The sequence below is a fragment of the Schistocerca nitens genome, chromosome 2, assembly GCF_023898315.1.
Source record: "Schistocerca nitens isolate TAMUIC-IGC-003100 chromosome 2, iqSchNite1.1, whole genome shotgun sequence".
NCBI lineage: Eukaryota > Metazoa > Arthropoda > Insecta > Orthoptera > Acrididae > Schistocerca > Schistocerca nitens.
In genome coordinates, this window is record NC_064615.1 from 836,971,533 (window position 1) to 836,994,452 (window position 22,920).

The 22,920-nt window shown below is 41.1% G+C and overlaps 1 protein-coding gene across 1 annotated transcript in view; it reads right to left on the reverse strand.

The window, feature by feature from the left end:
• Positions 1-1,258: 1,258 nt before the first annotated feature.
• Positions 1,259-22,920, reverse strand: part of LOC126235377 (uncharacterized) — a 47,167-nt gene continuing 25,505 nt past the window's right edge. The window contains exon 2 of the mRNA XM_049944100.1: positions 1,259-2,497. Coding sequence (XP_049800057.1) covers positions 1,259-2,497 — 1,239 coding nt within the window. The remainder of the gene's footprint in view (positions 2,498-22,920) is intronic.

Below are 22,920 nucleotides of genomic sequence, written 5' to 3' on the forward strand. Positions count from 1 at the left end.
CAGATATGAAAATAGTGTAATGTGATGTTAGGAAATCGCAGCGAATCTGCCCAAAAACTGTTTCTAGGAGAAAACTACATGAGCTTAGAGTAATGAATTAGATGCCTAGTGTAAGTGCCTATCCATTTTATTATAAAGTAATTAAGTCACGTAAATAAATCAGAGTTGATATTGCTATTGTTCTCAGTGCTATGCATATACTTATCGTACTTCTGCGAAAGAACAGTGATAATTTACTTTCTGTTGAATCCATTAGATAGTGGAATTTTCAGATAAATATTTCAACGACAATTTTCGGCTGCAACTGCAGCGTGCAGAATACCATCGCTGAACGAAAAGAGAAAATCGTAAATGTTTCGTTCAAATGGCTGTGAGCACTATGGGACTTAACATCTATGGTCATCAGTCCCCTAGAACTTAGAACTACTTAAACCTAACTAACCTAAGGGCATCACACAACACCCAGTAGTAAAGGTTTTTTTACGAAACATTAAAACGAACGAAATATCGGAGACAGAGATGCTTGCAGACTTCGTAAAGTATTTACGTGAGATATTTTTCTGTAAATTAACGTCAAATAGCGACAGTCTGGAATTCCAAATGACCAGATTTAGTCTTTTCGGTCTCTTAAGCTCGTAAATAGATTTATTATTTTTATTGTTTTGTGATTTGCCTTGTGAAGTGAAGCTCATAATTATATATGTGGTGAACAAAAATTCGCACTCTCGGATCCCAAAGTGCTGTTCCTTGCTTACCAACAGTACATAAATGTCTGTAGCTAAGTTGTATATTGTCGATAGTAAACGGACGTCATAGACAACTCGGCAACACTGTACGCATATGCGATCAGTCACCTTTAACTGAGCAGCGGGCAGGGTTTGCGATACAATCCTAGAGTTAGTGTGTTCAGTTTTTCTTGGTGTACCATTTTTTCATTTTATTCTAGATTGCGTAATGCGGTACTTGGCTTCTTAATAGTTATATGGCAATTACAGCAATTCCACGAAACACGTGCCATTATCTAACCCCAACAAGGGAATAAGAGTGCAATCGTTTCTGTTACTACACCTTTAAGCAGATATTTTGCCTTTTTCACGTTCCACACACCTCCATGCTTTCCGGCCCATTCCTAAGTACGTCCATTACGTTTTCTTCAGCCATATCCCTCCCATCCTCTAAAGGAAAAGAAACAAAAAATGACGCCACTCCTCTCCTTCCTGATGAATCCCTCTCTTATCGTAGGTAGTTCTCCTGCTTTTCACAAGTTCGGTGGTTTTTGCGAGTTCGGTGGTTTTTGCGAGTTCGGTGGTTTTTGCGAGTTCGGTGGTTTTTGCGAGTTCGGTGGTTTTTGCGAGTTCGGTGGTTTTTGCGAGTTCGGTGGTTTTTGCGAGTTCGGTGGTTTTTGCGAGTTCGGTGGTTTTTGCGAGTTCGGTGGTTTTTGCGAGTTCGGTGGTTTTTGCGAGTTCGGTGGTTTTTGCGAGTTCGGTGGTTTTTGCGAGTTCGGTGGTTTTTGCGAGTTCGGTGGTTTTTGCGAGTTCGGTGGTTTTTGCGAGTTCGGTGGTTTTTGCGAGTTCGGTGGTTTTTGCGAGTTCGGTGGTTTTTGCGAGTTCGGTGGTTTTTGCGAGTTCGGTGGTTTTTGCGAGTTCGGTGGTTTTTGCGAGTTCGGTGGTTTTTGCGAGTTCGGTGGTTTTTGCGAGTTCGGTGGTTTTTGCGAGTTCGGTGGTTTTTGCGAGTTCGGTGGTTTTTGCGAGTTCGGTGGTTTTTGCGAGTTCGGTGGTTTTTGCGAGTTCGGTGGTTTTTGCGAGTTCGGTGGTTTTTGCGAGTTCGGTGGTTTTTGCGAGTTCGGTGGTTTTTGCGAGTTCGGTGGTTTTTGCGAGTTCGGTGGTTTTTGCGAGTTCGGTGGTTTTTGCGAGTTCGGTGGTTTTTGCGAGTTCGGTGGTTTTTGCGAGTTCGGTGGTTTTTGCGAGTTCGGTGGTTTTTGCGAGTTCGGTGGTTTTTGCGAGTTCGGTGGTTTTTGCGAGTTCGGTGGTTTTTGCGAGTTCGGTGGTTTTTGCGAGTTCGGTGGTTTTTGCGAGTTCGGTGGTTTTTGCGAGTTCGGTGGTTTTTGCGAGTTCGGTGGTTTTTGCGAGTTCGGTGGTTTTTGCGAGTTCGGTGGTTTTTGCGAGTTCGGTGGTTTTTGCGAGTTCGGTGGTTTTTGCGAGTTCGGTGGTTTTTGCGAGTTCGGTGGTTTTTGCGAGTTCGGTGGTTTTTGCGAGTTCGGTGGTTTTTGCGAGTTCGGTGGTTTTTGCGAGTTCGGTGGTTTTTGCGAGTTCGGTGGTTTTTGCGAGTTCGGTGGTTTTTGCGAGTTCGGTGGTTTTTGCGAGTTCGGTGGTTTTTGCGAGTTCGGTGGTTTTTGCGAGTTCGGTGGTTTTTGCGAGTTCGGTGGTTTTTGCGAGTTCGGTGGTTTTTGCGAGTTCGGTGGTTTTTGCGAGTTCGGTGGTTTTTGCGAGTTATGCAACTAAGCTTCTGGAACAATTTTATTTCGTGATATCGATATATTTCGAGATATCGATTTATTTCGAGATATCGGTTTATTTCGAGATATCGGTTTATTTCGAGATATCGGTTTATTTCGAGATATCGGTTTATTTCGAGATATCGGTATATTTCGAGATATCGGTATATTTCGAGATATCGGTATATTTCGAGATATCGGTATATTTCGAGATGTCGGTATATTTCGAGATGTCGGTATATTTCGAGATGTCGGTATATTTCGAGATGTCGGTATATTTCGAGATGTCGGTGTATTTCGAGATGTCGGTGTATTTCGAGATGTCGGTGTATTTCGAGATGTCGGTGTATTTCGAGATGTCGGTGTATTTCGAGATGTCGGTGTATTTCGAGATGTCGGTGTATTTCGAGATGTCGGTGTATTTCGAGATGTCGGTGTATTTCGAGATGTCGGTGTATTTCGAGATGTCGGTGTATTTCGAGATGTCGGTGTATTTCGACATGTCGGTGTATTTCGACATGTCGGTGTATTTCGAGATGTCGGTGTATTTCGACATGTCGGTGTATTTCGAGATGTCGGTGTATTTCGAGATGTCGGTGTATTTCGACATGTCGGTGTATTTCGACATGTCGGTGTATTTCGACATGTCGGTGTATTTCGACATGTCGGTGTATTTCGACATGTCGGTGTATTTCGACATGTCGGTGTATTTCGAGATGTCGGTGTATTTCGAGATGTCGGTGTATTTCGAGATGTCGGTGTATTTCGAGATGTCGGTGTATTTCGAGATGTCGGTGTATTTCGAGATGTCGGTGTATTTCGACATGTCGGTGTATTTCGACATGTCGGTGTATTTCGACATGTCGGTGTATTTCGACATGTCGGTGTATTTCGACATGTCGGTGTATTTCGACATGTCGGTGTATTTCGACATGTCGGTGTATTTCGACATGTCGGTGTATTTCGACATGTCGGTGTATTTCGACATGTCGGTGTATTTCGACATGTCGGTGTATTTCGACATGTCGGTGTATTTCGACATGTCGGTGTGTTTCGACATGTCGGTGTGTTTCGACATGTCGGTGTGTTTCGACATGTCGGTGTGTTTCGACATGTCGGTGTGTTTCGACATGTCGGTGTGTTTCGACATGTCGGTGTGTTTCGACATGTCGGTGTGTTTCGACATGTCGGTGTGTTTCGACATGTCGGTGTGTTTCGACATGTCGGTGTGTTTCGACATGTCGGTGTGTTTCGACATGTCGGTGTGTTTCGACATGTCGGTGTGTTTCGACATGTCGGTGTGTTTCGACATGTCGGTGTGTTTCGACATGTCGGTGTGTTTCGACATGTCGGTGTGTTTCGACATGTCGGTGTGTTTCGACATGTCGGTGTGTTTCGACATGTCGGTGTGTTTCGACATGTCGGTGTGTTTCGACATGTCGGTGTGTTTCGACATGTCGGTGTGTTTCGACATGTCGGTGTGTTTCGACATGTCGGTGTGTTTCGACATGTCGGTGTGTTTCGACATGTCGGTGTGTTTCGACATGTCGGTGTGTTTCGACATGTCGGTGTGTTTCGACATGTCGGTGTGTTTCGACATGTCGGTGTGTTTCGACATGTCGGTGTGTTTCGACATGTCGGTGTGTTTCGACATGTCGGTGTGTTTCGACATGTCGGTGTGTTTCGACATGTCGGTGTGTTTCGACATGTCGGTGTGTTTCGACATGTCGGTGTGTTTCGACATGTCGGTGTGTTTCGACATGTCGGTGTGTTTCGACATGTCGGTGTGTTTCGACATGTCGGTGTGTTTCGACATGTCGGTGTGTTTCGACATGTCGGTGTGTTTCGACATGTCGGTGTGTTTCGACATGTCGGTGTGTTTCGACATGTCGGTGTGTTTCGACATGTCGGTGTGTTTCGACATGTCGGTGTGTTTCGACATGTCGGTGTGTTTCGACATGTCGGTGTGTTTCGACATGTCGGTGTGTTTCGACATGTCGGTGTGTTTCGACATGTCGGTGTGTTTCGACATGTCGGTGTGTTTCGACATGTCGGTGTGTTTCGACATGTCGGTGTGTTTCGACATGTCGGTGTGTTTCGACATGTCGGTGTGTTTCGACATGTCGGTGTGTTTCGACATGTCGGTGTGTTTCGACATGTCGGTGTGTTTCGACATGTCGGTGTGTTTCGACATGTCGGTGTGTTTCGACATGTCGGTGTGTTTCGACATGTCGGTGTGTTTCGACATGTCGGTGTGTTTCGACATGTCGGTGTGTTTCGACATGTCGGTGTGTTTCGACATGTCGGTGTGTTTCGACATGTCGGTGTGTTTCGACATGTCGGTGTGTTTCGACATGTCGGTGTGTTTCGACATGTCGGTGTGTTTCGACATGTCGGTGTGTTTCGACATGTCGGTGTGTTTCGACATGTCGGTGTGTTTCGACATGTCGGTGTGTTTCGACATGTCGGTGTGTTTCGACATGTCGGTGTGTTTCGACATGTCGGTGTGTTTCGACATGTCGGTGTGTTTCGACATGTCGGTGTGTTTCGACATGTCGGTGTGTTTCGACATGTCGGTGTGTTTCGACATGTCGGTGTGTTTCGACATGTCGGTGTGTTTCGACATGTCGGTGTGTTTCGACATGTCGGTGTGTTTCGACATGTCGGTGTGTTTCGACATGTCGGTGTGTTTCGACATGTCGGTGTGTTTCGACATGTCGGTGTGTTTCGACATGTCGGTGTGTTTCGACATGTCGGTGTGTTTCGACATGTCGGTGTGTTTCGACATGTCGGTGTGTTTCGACATGTCGGTGTGTTTCGACATGTCGGTGTGTTTCGACATGTCGGTGTGTTTCGACATGTCGGTGTGTTTCGACATGTCGGTGTGTTTCGACATGTCGGTGTGTTTCGACATGTCGGTGTGTTTCGACATGTCGGTGTGTTTCGACATGTCGGTGTGTTTCGACATGTCGATATATTTCGGGGTGTCGATATATTTCGGGGTGTCGATATATTTCGGGGTGTCGATATATTTCGGGGTGTCGATATATTTCGGGGTGTCGATTTGTTTCGACATGTCGATATATTTCGGGGTGTCGATTTATTTCGAGACGTCGATACATGTTTTAAAAAAAACATAAAATTGTCCTGAAAAGCAAGTTGCATTATTGTATGTACTAATTTTTCTTTAATAAACTGCATCAAATTGTGTAATTAATATATTCATTCAAGTTCCATTACCGAGCACTGTGAGATCCCAACCACCTGACTGAAGGAAACAGATCCTGCCCAATGATGCCATATGGAGTCATCCCAAATTTCTTATAAATATATATGGCCGTGCGGTTCTAGGCGCGTCAGTCTGGATCCGCGTAACCGCTACGGTCGCAGGTTCGAATCCTGCCTCGGGCATGGATGTGTGTGATGTCCTTACGTTAGTTAGGTTTAAGTAGTTCTAAGTTCTAGGGGACTGATGACCACAGATGTTGAGTCCCATAGTGCTCAGAGCCATTTTCTATAAATATACACCCCAGGAAGGGGAAACTTTATTGACACATTCCTGGGGTCAGATACATCACATGATCACACTGACAGAACCACAGGCACATAGACACAGGCAACAGAGCATGCACAATGTCGGCACTAGTACAGTGTATATCCACCTTTCGCAGCAATGTAGGCTGCTATTCTCCCATGGAGACGATCGTAGAGATGCTGGATGTAGTCCTGTGGAACGGCTTGCCATGCCATTTCCACCTGGCGCCTCAGTTGGACCAGCGTTCGTGCTGGACGTGCAGACCGCGTGAGACGACGCTTCATCCAGTCCCAAACATGCTCAATGGGGGTAATTGGCATTCTTCTAATCGTATTTTGCAAAATTTATTTTTTGTTGTCTACGCGTTTGATAATTTAGTGCAATTATTTCAATTGTTCGTTAATCGTGTTTGAGGGAAGTATTTCGTGTGAATGGCATTGTTGGTGACAACGTGTTATATTCTCTGTAATTTTCGTATTGTGACGAGTTTTGTAAATGATTACGCGATCGATGAAAAAGGCGAAAATGATGAATAGTGAGAATGACGAAATTGTTGACATGGCGAACTCGCCAACACAGGACAACAGTATGATGAATAATGGAGTTGAAAACAATTTAATAAGTCGGGAAGATAGTCCGGAACCATTTCAAAATTTTTCTCAATCAGAAAATTTACAGAATACGAGATTAACGACAGAAGATTCTGTAATAGTATCGAACACAGATAGCTTTACAGCTATGACGAAGGAAGCTGGTTTTGCGGGAAATGTTAGGGGCGAAAAGAATTTTGAAACAGTTAACATGGAGCAGTTGATGAGTGCAATATTAAATTTGGGATCTCGGTTAGACTCACAAATGGGAACAATGGAGCAGTTAGGATCTGAATTAAAAACAGAGATGGGAACTTCGGCAACACGATTAGAAACTGATATGGGAACAATGGAAACACGGTTAGATTCACGAATAGGGACATGTTTCAAAAACATGAAAGATGAATTAAAGAAAGAAATTAGAGAAAAAGTACAACCGATTTTGAATTCTCACAATAATAGATTAATTGCAGTAGAGATTAGACAAAGGGAACAGGATAGAGAACAGGTAGAAAGAGATCGCGTGATAGTACAAAAATTTTCAGAGTTAAATTTACAACGTGCACACGATAAGGAAGAAATATTTGAGAGAATCGTGGAATCCGTACCAAATGACAGATTAAATAACCTAACACAACAATATGAACAGTCAACTACCAAATGTGTCGATACTGAAACCCGAGTCGCGACACTTACGGAAGACGTAAATAAACAGAGAGAACAATTAGGTGACTTATCGGAAAGAGTTGAGGAGATTTCAGATAAATTGACAAGTCTTAGTTGAAATGGGGACAGAGATTCGGATGATACAGCTCCATTACCATTTGCAGAAACTGAAGAGTACCAGAACGTAAATCAACATGTTAAAAGGGAAGTTGAGGCATTACGAAAGCAAGTCAAACAAATCGAAGGCGAAATTGTAGGAAAAGACAGTAGAAGAAATTTAGAATCACAGATAGCAGAGGGGTTTGAAGAAAGTAATTTATTTCATTTACGAGAAGCGACAAGAGAGCGCCAGGCGCGCGAACTTGACAATAATCGACATTGGGACAGGGACAGACGCGGTAGGTCTTTGTCGCCACGAGGCGAAAACTTTGACTATAAACACTTTTTGACTGTTCGGAAATTTAAGATCTTTCGTAATTCTAAGAATGACATACATCCATGTTCATGGCTAGATCAATTTATGTACGCACTTCCACCAAATTGGCCACTTAGTCACAAACTGGAATTTATGTGTGGATATTTAGAAAACTAACCGGCGACGCGGATGCGCGCATTCATTAGAGATTGTAATAATCTAAATGATTTTTATCATGCATTTCTATCGGCATATTGGTCCGAAAACACGCAAGACAGAGTCAAACACAGTCTTATTATGCAGCGTAATTTTAAACAGTCTGAGTTCCGCACGCCGGCAGAATACTTTGAAGACATGATTCGAAAGAATCAGTTCCTGTCCAACCCTTATAGCCCGACTGAATTAATTCGCATTTGTTTAACTAAGCTGCCACAATCCATAAGACAAATTGCTTTAGCTGGAAGATGTAAAGACGACATTGAGACTTTTAAGACTTTGCTACAAGAACTTGAGTATGACAACGAAGACGGGACTTCTTGTAATTTTTTCAGTAACAGTAATTACACTAGATTTTCAGAGAAAAGGGATAGTGATCGGAACGGGCGTTATATGGGTAATTTTGAGAATGACAGACGTAACAGACAGGACAATAGATACCAGCCTTATGACAATAACAGACGTTCTAACAGAAATTACATAGACAATTATAATAACGGTAATTCCTACCGGAATGATCAATCATACGGAAACAGTAATCGGTATCATCAAGACAGAAATTATTCATACAACAATAGAAATTCTTACTACAGAAATAGCCAGGGTAGTAGATACAACAATAATTTCAGAAGTGACAGTCGAAATTATACAAGAAGTAGTTATGCAGACAGACAGGAAAACAGAAATTTTAATAACAGACACAACCAAGAATTTGAATCTAACAGACAGGAGGGACCTAATTGGCATCCTCCACGTGACAGAACTTCAGGGAGACAAGTGCAAATAGTAGAAATTGATCCGCGAAATGACGCGAATAATCAAAGACGTGACGCAAACAATCGACAATGACTTGCAGCTTCGGCTTCTGGCAGCAATATAAACGGTTCAGAAAGTAATGACACTACGACTTTACACTACGTACGCCTGGAAGACATGAGAGACATTTTGCTAGACGAAAAGGAAAATAATGTAGACGCGTTTTTACATCCTGTTATTGAAGTATGTGTGGGTAAGAATAAGTTCACTGCAGTTTTAGATTCTGGGAGCCCATTGAACGTCATTAGTGAATCAGTTTTTCGTATATGTGAAAGAACTATTGCCTGTCCTGTGTTACCTGTTTCTAAAACTACAATTCGAGGCGCTATTTCTGGAAAAAGTGTGGAAGTTAAACAACAGACCAACCTAAATTTCATTTGTCAAGGATACGAATTTTGTGCTAATTTTATTATTGTTCCATTACTCAGTACACAAATTATATTAGGTATGGAGTTTCTTAACACACACAAGGCAATTTAGAACTTTAAAGAAGGAAGTGTGAATTTGACTGTTGCCGGAATGCCGAAATGTTTGAAATTTTTCGAGTGTTTAGCAAGATCTGAATCAGATACAAAATGTTTAAGGTTTCTTACTTCTGATGTTTTCGTTGAGCATTATGACGACAGTGTGTTTATTCATGACAATGACAATGACAATAGATACAGAGACGCGATGGATGATATAATTAATAGCGAAGAATTAATTAATGAAAAGGTTAAGAAAGCTGGAGTTGCAAGAGAAGAGCTGCACCACATTTTGACTTCACATGCTACAGTGTTTAGTCATCACACAGGAACTATACAAGGCTTACAATATTTATTTAAAGTAAAGGAACACACACCATTTCGCGGGAAAACGTACGCTATTCCTTTGGCTTACAGAGACAAGGTTAAGAGTGAACTTCAATACATGATAGATCAGGGCATTATTGAGCCAGCAGTCAGCTCTTATACCAGCCCATTACACGTTGTTCTTAAAAAGGATGGGTCAATTCGTTTGGTTCTGGATTCCAGACAGATAAATAATATCATCATTCCTGAAACTGACCGCCCACAAAATTTAGATGAACTTCAACATTTCCATGGAATTAAAGTTTTATCCACGATTGATATGCGCGCAAGTTTTTGGCAAATAGAACTCCACCCTGATTGTAGAAAATACATTGCCTTTTTAGCCTTTGGTAACTGTTACCAGTTTCGGAAATAACCGTTTGGACTTACTATATCTTCTGCAGCATTCATTCCTAGTTTAAATGAAATTTTACCTGTTTATATTCGTGACAATATTACTTCATATGTTGACGACATTCTTATTGCTAAACATTCTTGGAGTGAACACAACAAAATTTTGGATTCATTATTACGTATTTTTGCACGAGTTGGCATTACAGTGAACTTGGAAAAATCTGAATTTGGTCGTTCTCAGGTGAAATTTCTCGGTCACATTATTTCTACAGAAGGTATTCTCCCTGATCCAGAGAAATTAGACGCTATTCGTAATTATGCTGTTCCTGCCACAAAACGCGATGTTCGTAGTTTCCTTGGTGTCTGTAATTTTCTTAGACGCTTTGTTAGATTGGACGATTTGGCCACACCTCGTTTATGTGAACTATCTGGAAAGAATTCTAATTGGTGTTGGGATGAGGAAGCTCAGTCAGAATTTGAACAACTTCGTGATGCTTTAGTTGCTGCTCCACTTCTTTCACATCCGGATTTGTCTAAAGATTTTTGTTTGGCGACGGACTCATCATACAAAGGCCTAGGTGCACATTTATTTCAAGAGGTAGAAGAAAACGGCTTTGTAGTACAGAAGACTATTGCATTTGGAAGTCGTGTTCTCTCTAAATCCGAAAAGAATTATTCGATTACGGAACTTGAAGCTTTGGCTGTTGTATGGGCTTTCACAAAATTTCGCATATTTTTGTTTGGCAGACGTACTAAGGTTTACACCGATCATCGAGCTCTGGAATTTCTCATGTCGACAAAATTAACTCATGGCAGATTGTCACGATGGGCGTTGGACCTACAGGAATTTGATTTTAGTATTGTTTACATACAGGGATCTTCAAATATTGTTGCTGATGCTTTATCATGTGCACCTATGGGTTTGAAACAAAGTGCTGAAGAGGACTGCAAAGAAAACCATTATTGTTTGATGTACATTCAAGGTGTTGCGTTTGAGAATTTTATTTTGTCTTCGCTCCAGGACATCGCTAAGGAGCAAAATAAGGATCCAATCTGGAAGGACATTAAGGAGAAGTGGAGGAGAAAGGAAAGCGTAGCGATTAGACAGTATCATTTAGTTCGTAATGACATTCTTTTTAAACGAAAATCGGTCGACAACTCTGTTTGGTTAGTTTGTATTCCTGATGAGTGGGTTAATAAACTGATTTGGTACACACATTTCAGTTATGCACACTTTGGTCCCAGAAAATGCTTTCATAAATTACGAGAAAATTGCTACTTCAGTAATATGGAAAAACGTATTCGATCTGTTCTTGCCAAATGCAAATTATGTCAAAAGGCTAAGCCGCCAACTATTTCTCACAGAGCACCGTTGTTTCCTATCATTCCAGCGAAATTAAAGGAGATGGCTGCAGTCGATTTGTTCGGTCCAGTGGTTCGTTCTACTAATGGTTTTGCGTACATTTTCGTAGCAGTGGAACTGACATCAAAATATGTGTTTTACACCTTTACGCAAAGCAACAGCTCGTTCAGTATCTAATGCTTTCATCAAACATTTTCTTAAAGAAGTGGGTCATGTTGATAAGGTTATATCAGATAATGGATCACAGTTTCGCTCTAAAATTTGGCTTCGTACTCTACGGCGTCATAAGATTAAACCAATTTTCATTTCACTTTTTCACCCTCAATCTAACGCTTGAGAGAGATGGATGAAGGAAATCAATAAATTGTGTCGTCTTTATTGTCATCAGAATCACAGAACTTGGGATCAGTATCTTCATATTTTTCAAAACATTCTGAATGAACTCCCTAATGATTCAACTTCTTTACCGCCTATACTGATATTAAAAAATAAAGCACCGACAAAACGCATTTCTGAAATAGTTCCTTTACCACCTACACGGAAACTGCGGCATTCTGAAGTTGTGAACCTGGCTCTACAAAATATTGCATCTGCGGCTGCTAGAAGAGAGAAATCAGCTAAACGTCCTGGTCGTTTAAAAATTTTGTCAGTTGGTCAAAAGGTGTTAATTAAGTCTCATCGTTTGTCTCACAAAGGAAAGGGCTTGTGTCGCAAATTTTTTCTGCTTTATAACGGTCCATATAGAGTTCGCAAAATTATTCATGATAACACTGTCGAAGTAGAAACTGTTAAATCTCGGCGCTCTAAGGGAATACATCATATATCGAACGTTAAAATTTTTGTGGAATGATATACTTTAGAGAAACTAACAGTTATACGTAAACACACGGAGAGTACAAGGATACCGCACCGTGTTCCGGCGGCGGCAGATACTCAAAGCAACACTGAAGTCTGCGCGCCGCACAAGGCAGTCGTTGACCGCAAACAATTACTTCCTACGTCACGCGCCTACAGCTGATCGAGTGCTCAGTGCGAATGCACTGACAGCCGTAAACAAATACACAGTCGAATTTCTCTGATTAAGTATAAAGCTATAGTGACTTGATGAATTATGTTATTAACGTTCAGTATTTTTCAGGATACGGTTGTATAAAATATTTAAGAACTTCAGGTAAATTCTGTGCGTGTCCGACGTTAAGACGACTTGCGATGGAGAAAATTTCAGGAAGAATGTAATGTCGAAGAAGAAACTAATAAACTAAAAAGGTAATTATTAATTGAGTTTATTTTTCAGCATTGATAATAATTTTGTTAAAGCAATTGTGTGTGCATTCAAACTGTTGTTCATGCATGAACTGTCTGATTAGTGATGGTGAATATTATGGACTGTTACCTGCACTTGTTCAACATAATGGGTGCCACTTGGAAATGTTTAATTTCTGCTGATGAACTGTCTAATTAGTGATAGTGACTATTATGGACTGTTACTTGCACTTTTTCTACGTGATTGGTGCCACTAGGACATGTTTAATTTCTGCTGATAAACTCTTATGAACAGTGTGATTAGTGATAGTGAATATTATGGACTGCGGTCTGCACCTGTTCAACATTACTGGGTGCCACTGATGGACTGCTTCTACTGAAATGGTGTCACTTGTTGCTGTAGCACCTGTTCAACATTGCTGGGTGCAACTGATGGAACTGATTCTACTGAGATGATGTCACTTGTTGCTGTCTGCACCTGCTCAACATTGCTGGGTGCCACTGATGGACTGCTTCTAGTGAAATGATGTCACATTGCTGGGTGCCACTAATGGAACTGTTTCTGCTGACTGATGTCACTTGTTGGTGTCTGCACCTGTTCAACATTGCTGGGTACCACTGATGGACTGCTTCTAATGAAAAGATGTCACTTGTTGCTGTCTGCACCTGCTCAACATTGCTGGGTGCCACTGATGGAACTGCTTCTACTGAAGATGTCACTTGTTGCTGTCTGCACCTGCCCAACATTGCTGGGTGCCACTAATGGAACTGCTTCTACTGAAATGATGTCACTTGTTGCTGTCTGCACCTGCTCAACATTGCTGGGTGCCACTAATGGAACTGCTTCTACTGAAATGATGTCATTTGTTGCTGTCTGCACCTGCTCAACATTGCTGGGTGCCACTGATGGAACTGCTTCTACTGAAATAACGTCACGTGTTGGTGTCTGCACCTGTTCAACATTGCTGGGTGCCACTGATGGAACTGCTTCTACTGAAATAATGTCACATGTTGGTGTTTGCACCTGTTGACCATTGCTGGGTGCTACTGCTGGAACTATCAACAACTTTTTTTTTTTGAATAATTTAAAGCATTTTATGTGAACATTTGTATAAACTGATTTTTTGTGTATTGTGTAAACTATTATGTAAAGTCACATGTATGAAAGAATTTGTATTGCTTACTGTATTTTATATATTAGGTTATTGAAAGGTCAGTGCAAAGCCAAAATTTTATCTAATTATGTGATATTTACGTATTAATATTATCTTTTATTTTTCTGTATTTTTTTGGACGAATTTGGTGGTATTTTCACCACCAATGCTGGCAAAAATACCATCAAATTCTAGCCCGTGGAGGAGGGGCATATGTAAGGTGGCTACACTTAGCCACAGCGCCAGAGATCGCGCCAGAGAGTATTATTCCGCCACCTCCACTGGCAGTGCTTATTGAGAAGTAGCGGTAGGCAGTGCTTGCTGAGATGTCGTAGTGAAAAGTGCTTGTCGAGAAGTGGTGGAGAGTGCTTGTCGAGAAGTCGTAGTGGAGAGTGCTTGTTGAGATGTGGCAGTAGTGAGTCAGTGTTGAGATGTTGTAGTAGGGAGTGCTTGTTCCATGTTTTATGCAGTTGTTTGATGGGCTAGACAGCAGATGTTGTTCTAATGGAGATATTGTAATGATTAGAGTGCTTTTCATCAATATACATGAAGGTAACAAAACTCGGTTTTTTTTCTCATTATTTCAATGTCTTGAATAATGCGTCATTACAGGTTCAGTCAACAAAGCATCTGGCTTGTGTTCTTGTATTAGAGTGTATTTCTGGTTTTCTTGCGCAACTATAGTATTTCTATTTTTTTAAATTACTTCAGTATAAATGGTAAGTAAAATTTCTTGTCTTATTGAAGAAGAACCGTGCCAGATGTGTACGTTGAATCACACTTCCACACATAGAACAGCGACACTTGTGCCTTGTTGTTTCGTAGCTTTCATAGTTGCTGGGGACTTAATTAATTAATTGTGTTAACGGAAATTTCGTTTCATTCTTTGTTGTTGTTCTATGCAGTCAGATTGCGTACAAATACTAGTCAGGGCCAACCGTTTACGACACTTCGTAATCGGACTTACAGCTACGAAAAATAATAATTATTTTCATTTATTTAATTAAGCCCCCATGCATATATCATTCCAATCATTACGTAGGGAAATAGGCGAAAAAATATTTTTTCCCACAAGTAAATAAAAGTTGGACTGGAAAGGGATAACAACAGGCGTCTGCGTGACGTTGGTGAATTTACAAATAGTTCGTGTTACACTTTCGCACTTGATTAGTGTTTGCTTGGTTTGGTACGTTAACCCAGAAATGGTCCCATTTCAATCTATGGAATGAAAATAAGCAAAGTATATTGTCTTTCCAATTTTTATCTTACATTTGTCCGACAGCACCCGCATTGTAAATAACGATCTATTTAGGCGCTTAGCACTTGAGAGGTACGCTCATCCAAAATTGAATGATGACAAATGAAACTGAGAAGAAGTAGGGGACGAATAAGGGAGGGGAAATTGTGGTAAGAAGAGAAGAAGAAGACGGAGAAGAAGAAGAAGAAGAAGAAGAAGAAGAAGAAGAAGAAGAAGAAACACGTACAATATTTTAAATCCTCTGTGGTTTTCTAATCAAGTGAAAATGACATTCCCTCCAAAACGGCGAAAATCTAGCGATAACGTGAACCGGATTTGATCCTCTGTGTACCAGACAAGACGACGTCTGTTTTAGGGTGTCTGGAAAACAATGTGTTGCTATGAAATGGGAAACTCTACAAATTGTTTTACCAAAGTGATAAAATTTATTATTGGGAAATCACGTTCGTTAGTGAAACATCCGCTTTCCTCAGTCTATTAAATCGTTGTAACTTCCATCTGGAGAGATAAGGAAATATGATACTATTCGTACCTGGAACAAAGTTTAGCTTTTCTGGGTATTTGGTGGACAAGGAAGATCAGGGTTGTCGTTCCGTCGACGCCCCGTCCTTAGCAATGTAGCATAAACTCGAGTGAGGAATGAGAAAGGTGATAGGTTTGAGCTTTTCAAAGGAACCATCCTGGAATTTTCTTAAAACTGTTTAAGAAAACTACGGGAAAACTAAATCTGGATGGGCGGATATGGATTTTAGCCACCGACCTCCAGAGTGCCATTTGACAGAGGGCGATGGAAATACGAAGGGCGTTGAATAACTAATGCAACACGTTTATTCTCTCGGTCGATTTCGATTGCAACATTATGGAATTTGATTTGGGACATGATAGAATATTCTCGCCTTAGCCAGTATAGTTTCATGAAGCTCCATTGGTGGCAGTACTATATGCATCCTTGAAAATGATCTCTGTAACTGAGGTGCGACCCAAGACGATGGCCATCATTTAGTTTGTTTTGGCGGAAAACCAGAGCTTCGCAGACATTCGTAGGGGGCTTGCAGAATGTCTACGGAGACCTGGTGGCGAGAAAGAGCGCGGTGAATCGTTGGCCGAAGCGTCTGCCCTCAGCGAGGTTGCGCAAGTGTATCCTATATCTGGCGTGCGGGCCGGCCGCACACAGCTGTGACTGCTGCAGTGTTGGAACGTGCGGACACTCTCATCTGAGGGGACCAACGGATCACAAACACCTCGTTGCTCAGCTGGACATCTCTGTTGTAGTACTTACATACTCGTCTCCCAGATAGGCTACACAAAGGTCTATGCCCGCTGTGGTACTCCCCATGTAACATCATCAACAGCAACGAAGGACCATCTGTACTGATTGGATTGCACGTTAAGAGGCTGATGGGGACAAGTTTTGGCCCAACATCATCACATGCAATGAAACATGGGTTCCCCACTTAGAACCAGAACCAAAGCGGCAATCAATGGAGCGACGCCAGGCCATTTCTCCTCCGAGAAAAAAGTTTAAAGCCGCACCATCAGCCTGTTGACAATCTTCTGGGACTCTGAACGGATTGTTCCATGTCCTCCCCCATGATGCCACGATTAACTCTGAAATGTATAGTGCTGCACTCAGGAAATCGAAGAAAGGGCTTCAGCGTGTTCGTCGCTACAAAAATGCAAGCAAACTTCTCCTTCTCCATGACAACTCAAGACCTCATACACGTCTGCACACCCGAGAGGAGCTCGCAAAACCTTATTGGACTGTTCTTCCTCATCCATCCTACAGCCCAGAACTCGCATGTTCTGACTCCTCTGTATGGCTGAATCAAGTATGAACCCGGTGGGAAACAGTACGTGGACGAAGTGGAGGTTACTGATTCAGCAAAACGGTTTCCATCGTCGACCAGAGTGGTACCATGTGGACACAGGTAAGGTGGCGCAAGGCCGTCGCATTGAACGGAGATTATGTTGAAAAATAGGGCTTTGTATCCAAAACAGTCTGGAATAATATGGTGTATTGGAAATAAAACCACCCTGCTCTCAGAGAGTAAGTATTGCATTACTTACTGACATGTATGTTCTACCGCCCTCGTTTGTAAACACTATGAAGTTAAAAATTCTTATCCTGTTCTGATATTTCATTCCCGTCGCCCATGTGGGCTATGGGTAAACTATCAACGATATCACATTCCTTCTACTGCCAGTTAGAGCTAAGAGCTACATACGGCTGATTTAAAAACGTATGTGTTGTGTTCTTCAGTCCGAAGACTGGCATGATGCAGTTTTCCATGATAGTCTATCCTGTGGAAGCCTCTTCGTCTAAGCACAATTAGTGTGACCTACATCTGTTTAAATCTGCATATAAGTCAAGCATTGGTCTCTTGCAATTTTTATCCCACACACTTTCGTTCCTCCCAAAACTGAAAATTCCTTGACGAGTAAAGATGCCATCCATCAAACGATCCCTTTGTTTAGTCAAGTTTTGCCATAAACGCATTTCCTATTGAGTCTAATATAATAACTCCTCATTATTTTATACGACGCAACTTTCAGCGTTCTTAAGTAGCACCACGTACCGAAAGCTATTCTCTATTTGTCTGAACTGTTTGTCTGCGTTTCACTTGCAAACAAGGATACGGTCTGGAGAAATAACTTTTGGATAAGACTTCTTAGCATTTAAATTTATATTGGATGTTAACAGATTCCTGTTTTCAGAAATGCTCTTTTCGCTATTCTTAGTCTGGGCAGTTGTTATGCTGACCAAATAGCAAAACTCATTTAAATTTTTAGTGTTTCAATTCCTAATCTAATTTCCTCAGCATCATCTGACTTTATTCGACTACATTCCGTTACTCTATCTTCAATTTGGTTGATATTCATCATATCACCTGTTTCCAAAACGCTGTCTGTTTCGTTAATGTGTTTTTCGAAGTCCTTTTCTGTCTCTGAAAGACTTACTATCGTCGGCAAACCTCGATGGTTTTTTTGTTTTTCTTCTCCCTTAGCTCTGATTTCGTTACCAAATTCTTTCTTGGCTTTCTTTATAGCTAGCTGAATTTACAGACTTAACGATACTGTAATGTAATGCTGTCTTACCGCCTTCTCAAAATGTGTAAGGATCTCAAAATGCCTATGATTTACACGATAAAATATCGAGGACTTTGAAAATATCTTAAGAAATAAAACTCAGTTATTTTCGGAAGTTCTTTTTGATACCCTCTTAAATCAAAGGTGTTAGTCTGCAACTTAATATGGTTTATGATGATGACGGTGTATGGTCTGATGCTGTCAAGAAGTAGGAATTTATGGGAACTGTAATATGTCGAAGTCGAGAACTGTAAGTGATAATGGTTTCTATAGGAACTTGGAAAGGATCTGGGATTGAAATGATGACGGCCCAGAACCTAGCTATTATGTAGAAAAGGGAACACTGGGAAGAAGCGTGGTCCTGACTTAGACAGGAAAGTTGTTAATACTTGTTGCACAAGGATTACCCTGGGTGGATTTCACTGTAATGTAGGGAGAGGTGACTGAATATACTTTGGAATAGCATGTGGAGAATATGTCGTGACTATTCTGGGAGAGTAGTAGATTGCGAGGGCTGGTAATTAGGATGAAACGGTTTGATAGGTGATATATAGTCTCGATAAAGTTAAGAAAATCCATTGTTAAGTGAGGTGGGGAAAGTAATAAGTTGTTAAGATTCGAGCGGTGGGGGGTGGGGAAGGTGAGCCGGAAAGAATGACGTTCGAAAACACAGTGAACATCGGATTAACGACGTGGGTTTGGAGTGTGGTGGAGAGTGCAACCTTCACATTCGTCCGGTTAGTATTTTTGGCCTATTGTGAGCTTTTTATCGAATGGCTAGCAAGTGATTTTTCCATGTTGACAGTCGAAGGGTACCCCGAGTTAATTGCTTAGCACGGTAGAAAAAGGTGAGGTACAACTCATATTCGTGGAAGTTGCGGGTAGGTCGTCTTCTTATTGTCTGGCTCTACGAATGGTTGGTCTTGAGGCACCACTAGGTTCCTTCTAGCACCAATATTCTTGTTCAAACAGGCGCTCCGTTATTTGACATTTGTTAAATTTCTTGTTAAACCAATAATTGTTATCTACGATCTCGTCGTTTCTCTGTAACCTGCAACATCTTCGAACCTTGTGACGTAAATATGCTAACAGGTCACCTTCGATTGACGCATAGTAACTTCACGTAGATTTAAGGCGAATTTACAGTTAGAGGGCAGGTACAGAGTTATTGGAACGTTTTCAGCCGAAACCCTAGAAAAAGACTTCACATGGCCCCTTATCAGATTCAAAAAAGTGATAGAATAAATGCTCACTTAATTGTAGCTGTTTCGAAGCTCCAAGTCTGCTAAAATGAGCAGAACGATGGTAACACACATTTAGTGTTGAAGCACAAGCGTATCAGGTACTATACAAATCCGGTTTGAAAATGCATATGAACTGGTGATTTTGTAGTTATGATTATAAAGTGCTGACTAAAAAGTGCTGACTAAAACAGCGACTAACGTCTATGAAAAACACCAACCGTTGTAACTTGTAGGACATAAAGGAAACAGTGGATCGGTGAGGAAGAAGACTGGTTAGCCCTGAACCTTTAAATTCATGTCAAAATGTAACAAAATAATGAAGCGTTGTGATGGCCTTGTTACTCTCATATGCTTACCCGCACTACGTAATTGGATTTCCATGAATTACTTTTTTCTGAGAGCGGATTACGCGCAGTGGAATATTATGCAAACAGGAATTAGTCCATTTTCTGCTGAAAATTGTTCCATTGATGAAAGAGCCGCTGTTATTACTGAAAGCGAGGACACTAATTTCATCTGTGAGCGCTGCCACTAATATTATCCATCGTGCCTCGTTTCCTGAAGGATGAACTTATTATGTTCGGCCCTGGTGACAATAGGGTTGAACAGTGTCAGATCGTCCGACAAGGTAGCTTAGAAAATATTTTTAGGGTCGCGATACGAAATTAATTATTATACAGCTCTGTTATATAGGATCGTATGTAACAGAACTATAACACTTCTTACACACAGAAAGGGAAAATGTTTAGAAATTTTATACGGTCAGTGGGCTTGTTAGTCGAAAGAGTTAACTTCTTACACAGACGTGAAGTGGTATCTATTTGTTTGTAAACTAAACGCAAAAAAATCTACGTAATAAAATTTTTTAAACTCCAGCCTGATATTTAGAAATAAAGGGGTTTCAAATTGAATATACCGGTTTTAAGGCTTCGTATCATTTATTACAGTCAACTAACAATTATAAATAAAAATTCAAATGTAAGAGCAACTCAGTTTTTCTTACAGGTGTCGAATTTAAGCACCATTCGTCACCAGTAGAGTCGATAGGAGACTCCTTCCAAACCTTTCTCAGTGTATCTGAGCCAACTGTTGCAACAACGCTATTTCTAATGACTGGTAGACAGCTGGTTACGGAGGCATATACATATCTTTTTTGAACCCCTTAAGGTAAAAATCACATGGCTTCGGATCATGTGTGATCGTGGATGCCATGCAAAACAAGATCTGCTGTCCGGTCCCTTGCGGCCAATCCACCTTTCGGCTGCGATGTCGTTTAACCAATAGCGTACTGAGTTATGCTAGTGAGGCCGCGCACCATCTTGTTGCCAAAAAGTTCTGTGATTCATCCTCTTCCGATTGCCGCAAGTGTCATACTCCTAGCGCATCAAGATAAGATACACCATTTAGAGTTGCTTCAGCGAGAAAGAATGGCACACACACTTTCTGCTTGGATATGGCACAAAAAACTTTCATTAGTTTCGTTGCAATTGTACCATCTCGTGGGGAGCTGCTGACACGTAAATGAGCACATTACGTGTGTTTTTACTTCCGCTCAGGTGAAATGTCGATTCGTCGCTGAAGTCGACACGATCCAGTGAAGTTTCATTGTCATGCAGCAACATTTCCTTTGTAGTGTTGGCACGTTAAACGTAGTCTACAAGCTGTGGAACTACCTCAAACGATGAGACGTAGTAGCAAGCGCGACCTTAAGTCTCCACACACACGTCACTGGAATTACAAATTCACGATTAGCCTTCCGAACTAATTTCTTGGAGCAACGCTTGAAAGACTTTAATTCATTCAAAACGTTCTTCAGTCGCTCTTGGTCGTTTCGTACTCTTCCCTTTGCGCACAGCTATACAAACAAACCTGTTTGAGATTTTCATTTGATGTATTGTTTATAATTGTAAGTTGAATGTAATGTCACAAAGCCTTAAAACTTGTATTGTGGCATTAACCTGATTTATCTCCAAAAGTACTTCAAATGTTTCAGAGGTGGCGAAGAGTGGCATGACATGTTACGAACTACCTTGCAATACCCTTTGAGAAACTAAGTGGATTCCACAGCTTCTTAGACGTAGCTCTAGCACCAGATATCCCGAAAGACGCGTTCTTTCCTGCGACATATGATAAACATTACTGCCTCAGATTATGGCATACAACCACAAGGAACCGACTGAAGCATTGTTGCAGCTTTCATTGCTGTATGCGAGTCTGCTCAATAAAAGAGCTTCGCTGGGAAAGTGATGCTACTCCGCTCGCATTCTGCTATACTGACAAGAACAAGATATAGGAATTGGCTGGGAAGTGATTCCGCACCAGACTGATTTAACTGATCTTGCTCCCTGAGATGAAAAGCGTTCTAAACACGACTCGAGGAGTTCTTCGCATCAAACCACATGATTTTCACAGTCGCAGAATTGAAAAGTTACCGCAGCGTTGGGAGACTGTTGCTAATAGTGAAAGAGAATATGTTATTGATGGCCGAAGTCTTTGTTATGCGCATGTGTTTGTGTTTATTAAACTGATGGAGAAACCTTAGGACTCATGCACCAACCCTGTTTTTTATTAAAGTTATCGCTGTGGATTGTTCTTGTGGTGGTGGTGGTGGTGGTGGTGGTGGTGGTGGTGGGAGTGTTAGGGCTCAGTAAAGCTGTGAGTGAACGTACGTCTCAAAATTTTATTTAATATATGTAAATGAAAATACACATGTTTCTTTGTTCAAAGTCGTATTTCTCCGAAAGCTCTTCACAATTTACTTTAAAATTTTTGCGCAATGTTGCATATCTGAAGGCGCTCGTGTTTTGTATACCTACTATTAATATATATAATACATAAATAAATATGTAATATATAAAGGGGGAAATGTCATTACCAGAAATTTCGAATGTTTCTGGTGGATTTTCTTCTTGTTGACGGCTTCTATTTGTTGTCGGTTCTAACGAAAATAATCCTATTACTAAACAGATCACAGAAACTTGCTTCTTACACATAACGAATCCACCTCCCGTCATAGAATTTGCAGCTGGTGTTCATATTAAAGTATATTCTTGTATTCTTTATCATTCATTTCACTTAACTAATCCTTGCTGTATAGAGATTAAGCCTTTGAAATTCCCTTTTCCGCGTTTATAGCTTCCACATCACATTTAGACATCTGACATTGATTTTCACATGTGGATTGTAGCTCTTTCCGTAATTTTTCAATTTATGGCAATCCTCTCTCAAACCCGAATTTGGGATTAATCCGAAATCTCTCGTAAGACCGCAGTAACCTCTGTTCAATTACAACCCACACTTCCTACGAATATACAACCTTGTGTGTCTTTAATAGAGTGTTTTCGACTGTTTTCCATCTTCATGGCTTTGATCATTGCAGAAGTATCAGCATTTAGGAGAAGCTTCTTACCCTGAGGGCAAGAGGGTGACCTCAATTTCTGTCCTCTCCTGGGTCTTCTTTTCACAATGTTTCTGGCATTGTGCCACGAATCACTCATTGCTGACGATTTTATTAAGAATCTAACCCATGGGTTAGCCGTTTTACCAGAACCATAAAAACACACCACGTATCGTTAAAAAAGCAAGCACCAAATCTATCAAATTTGGTGGCCTCAAAATTCTGTACATATTATCAA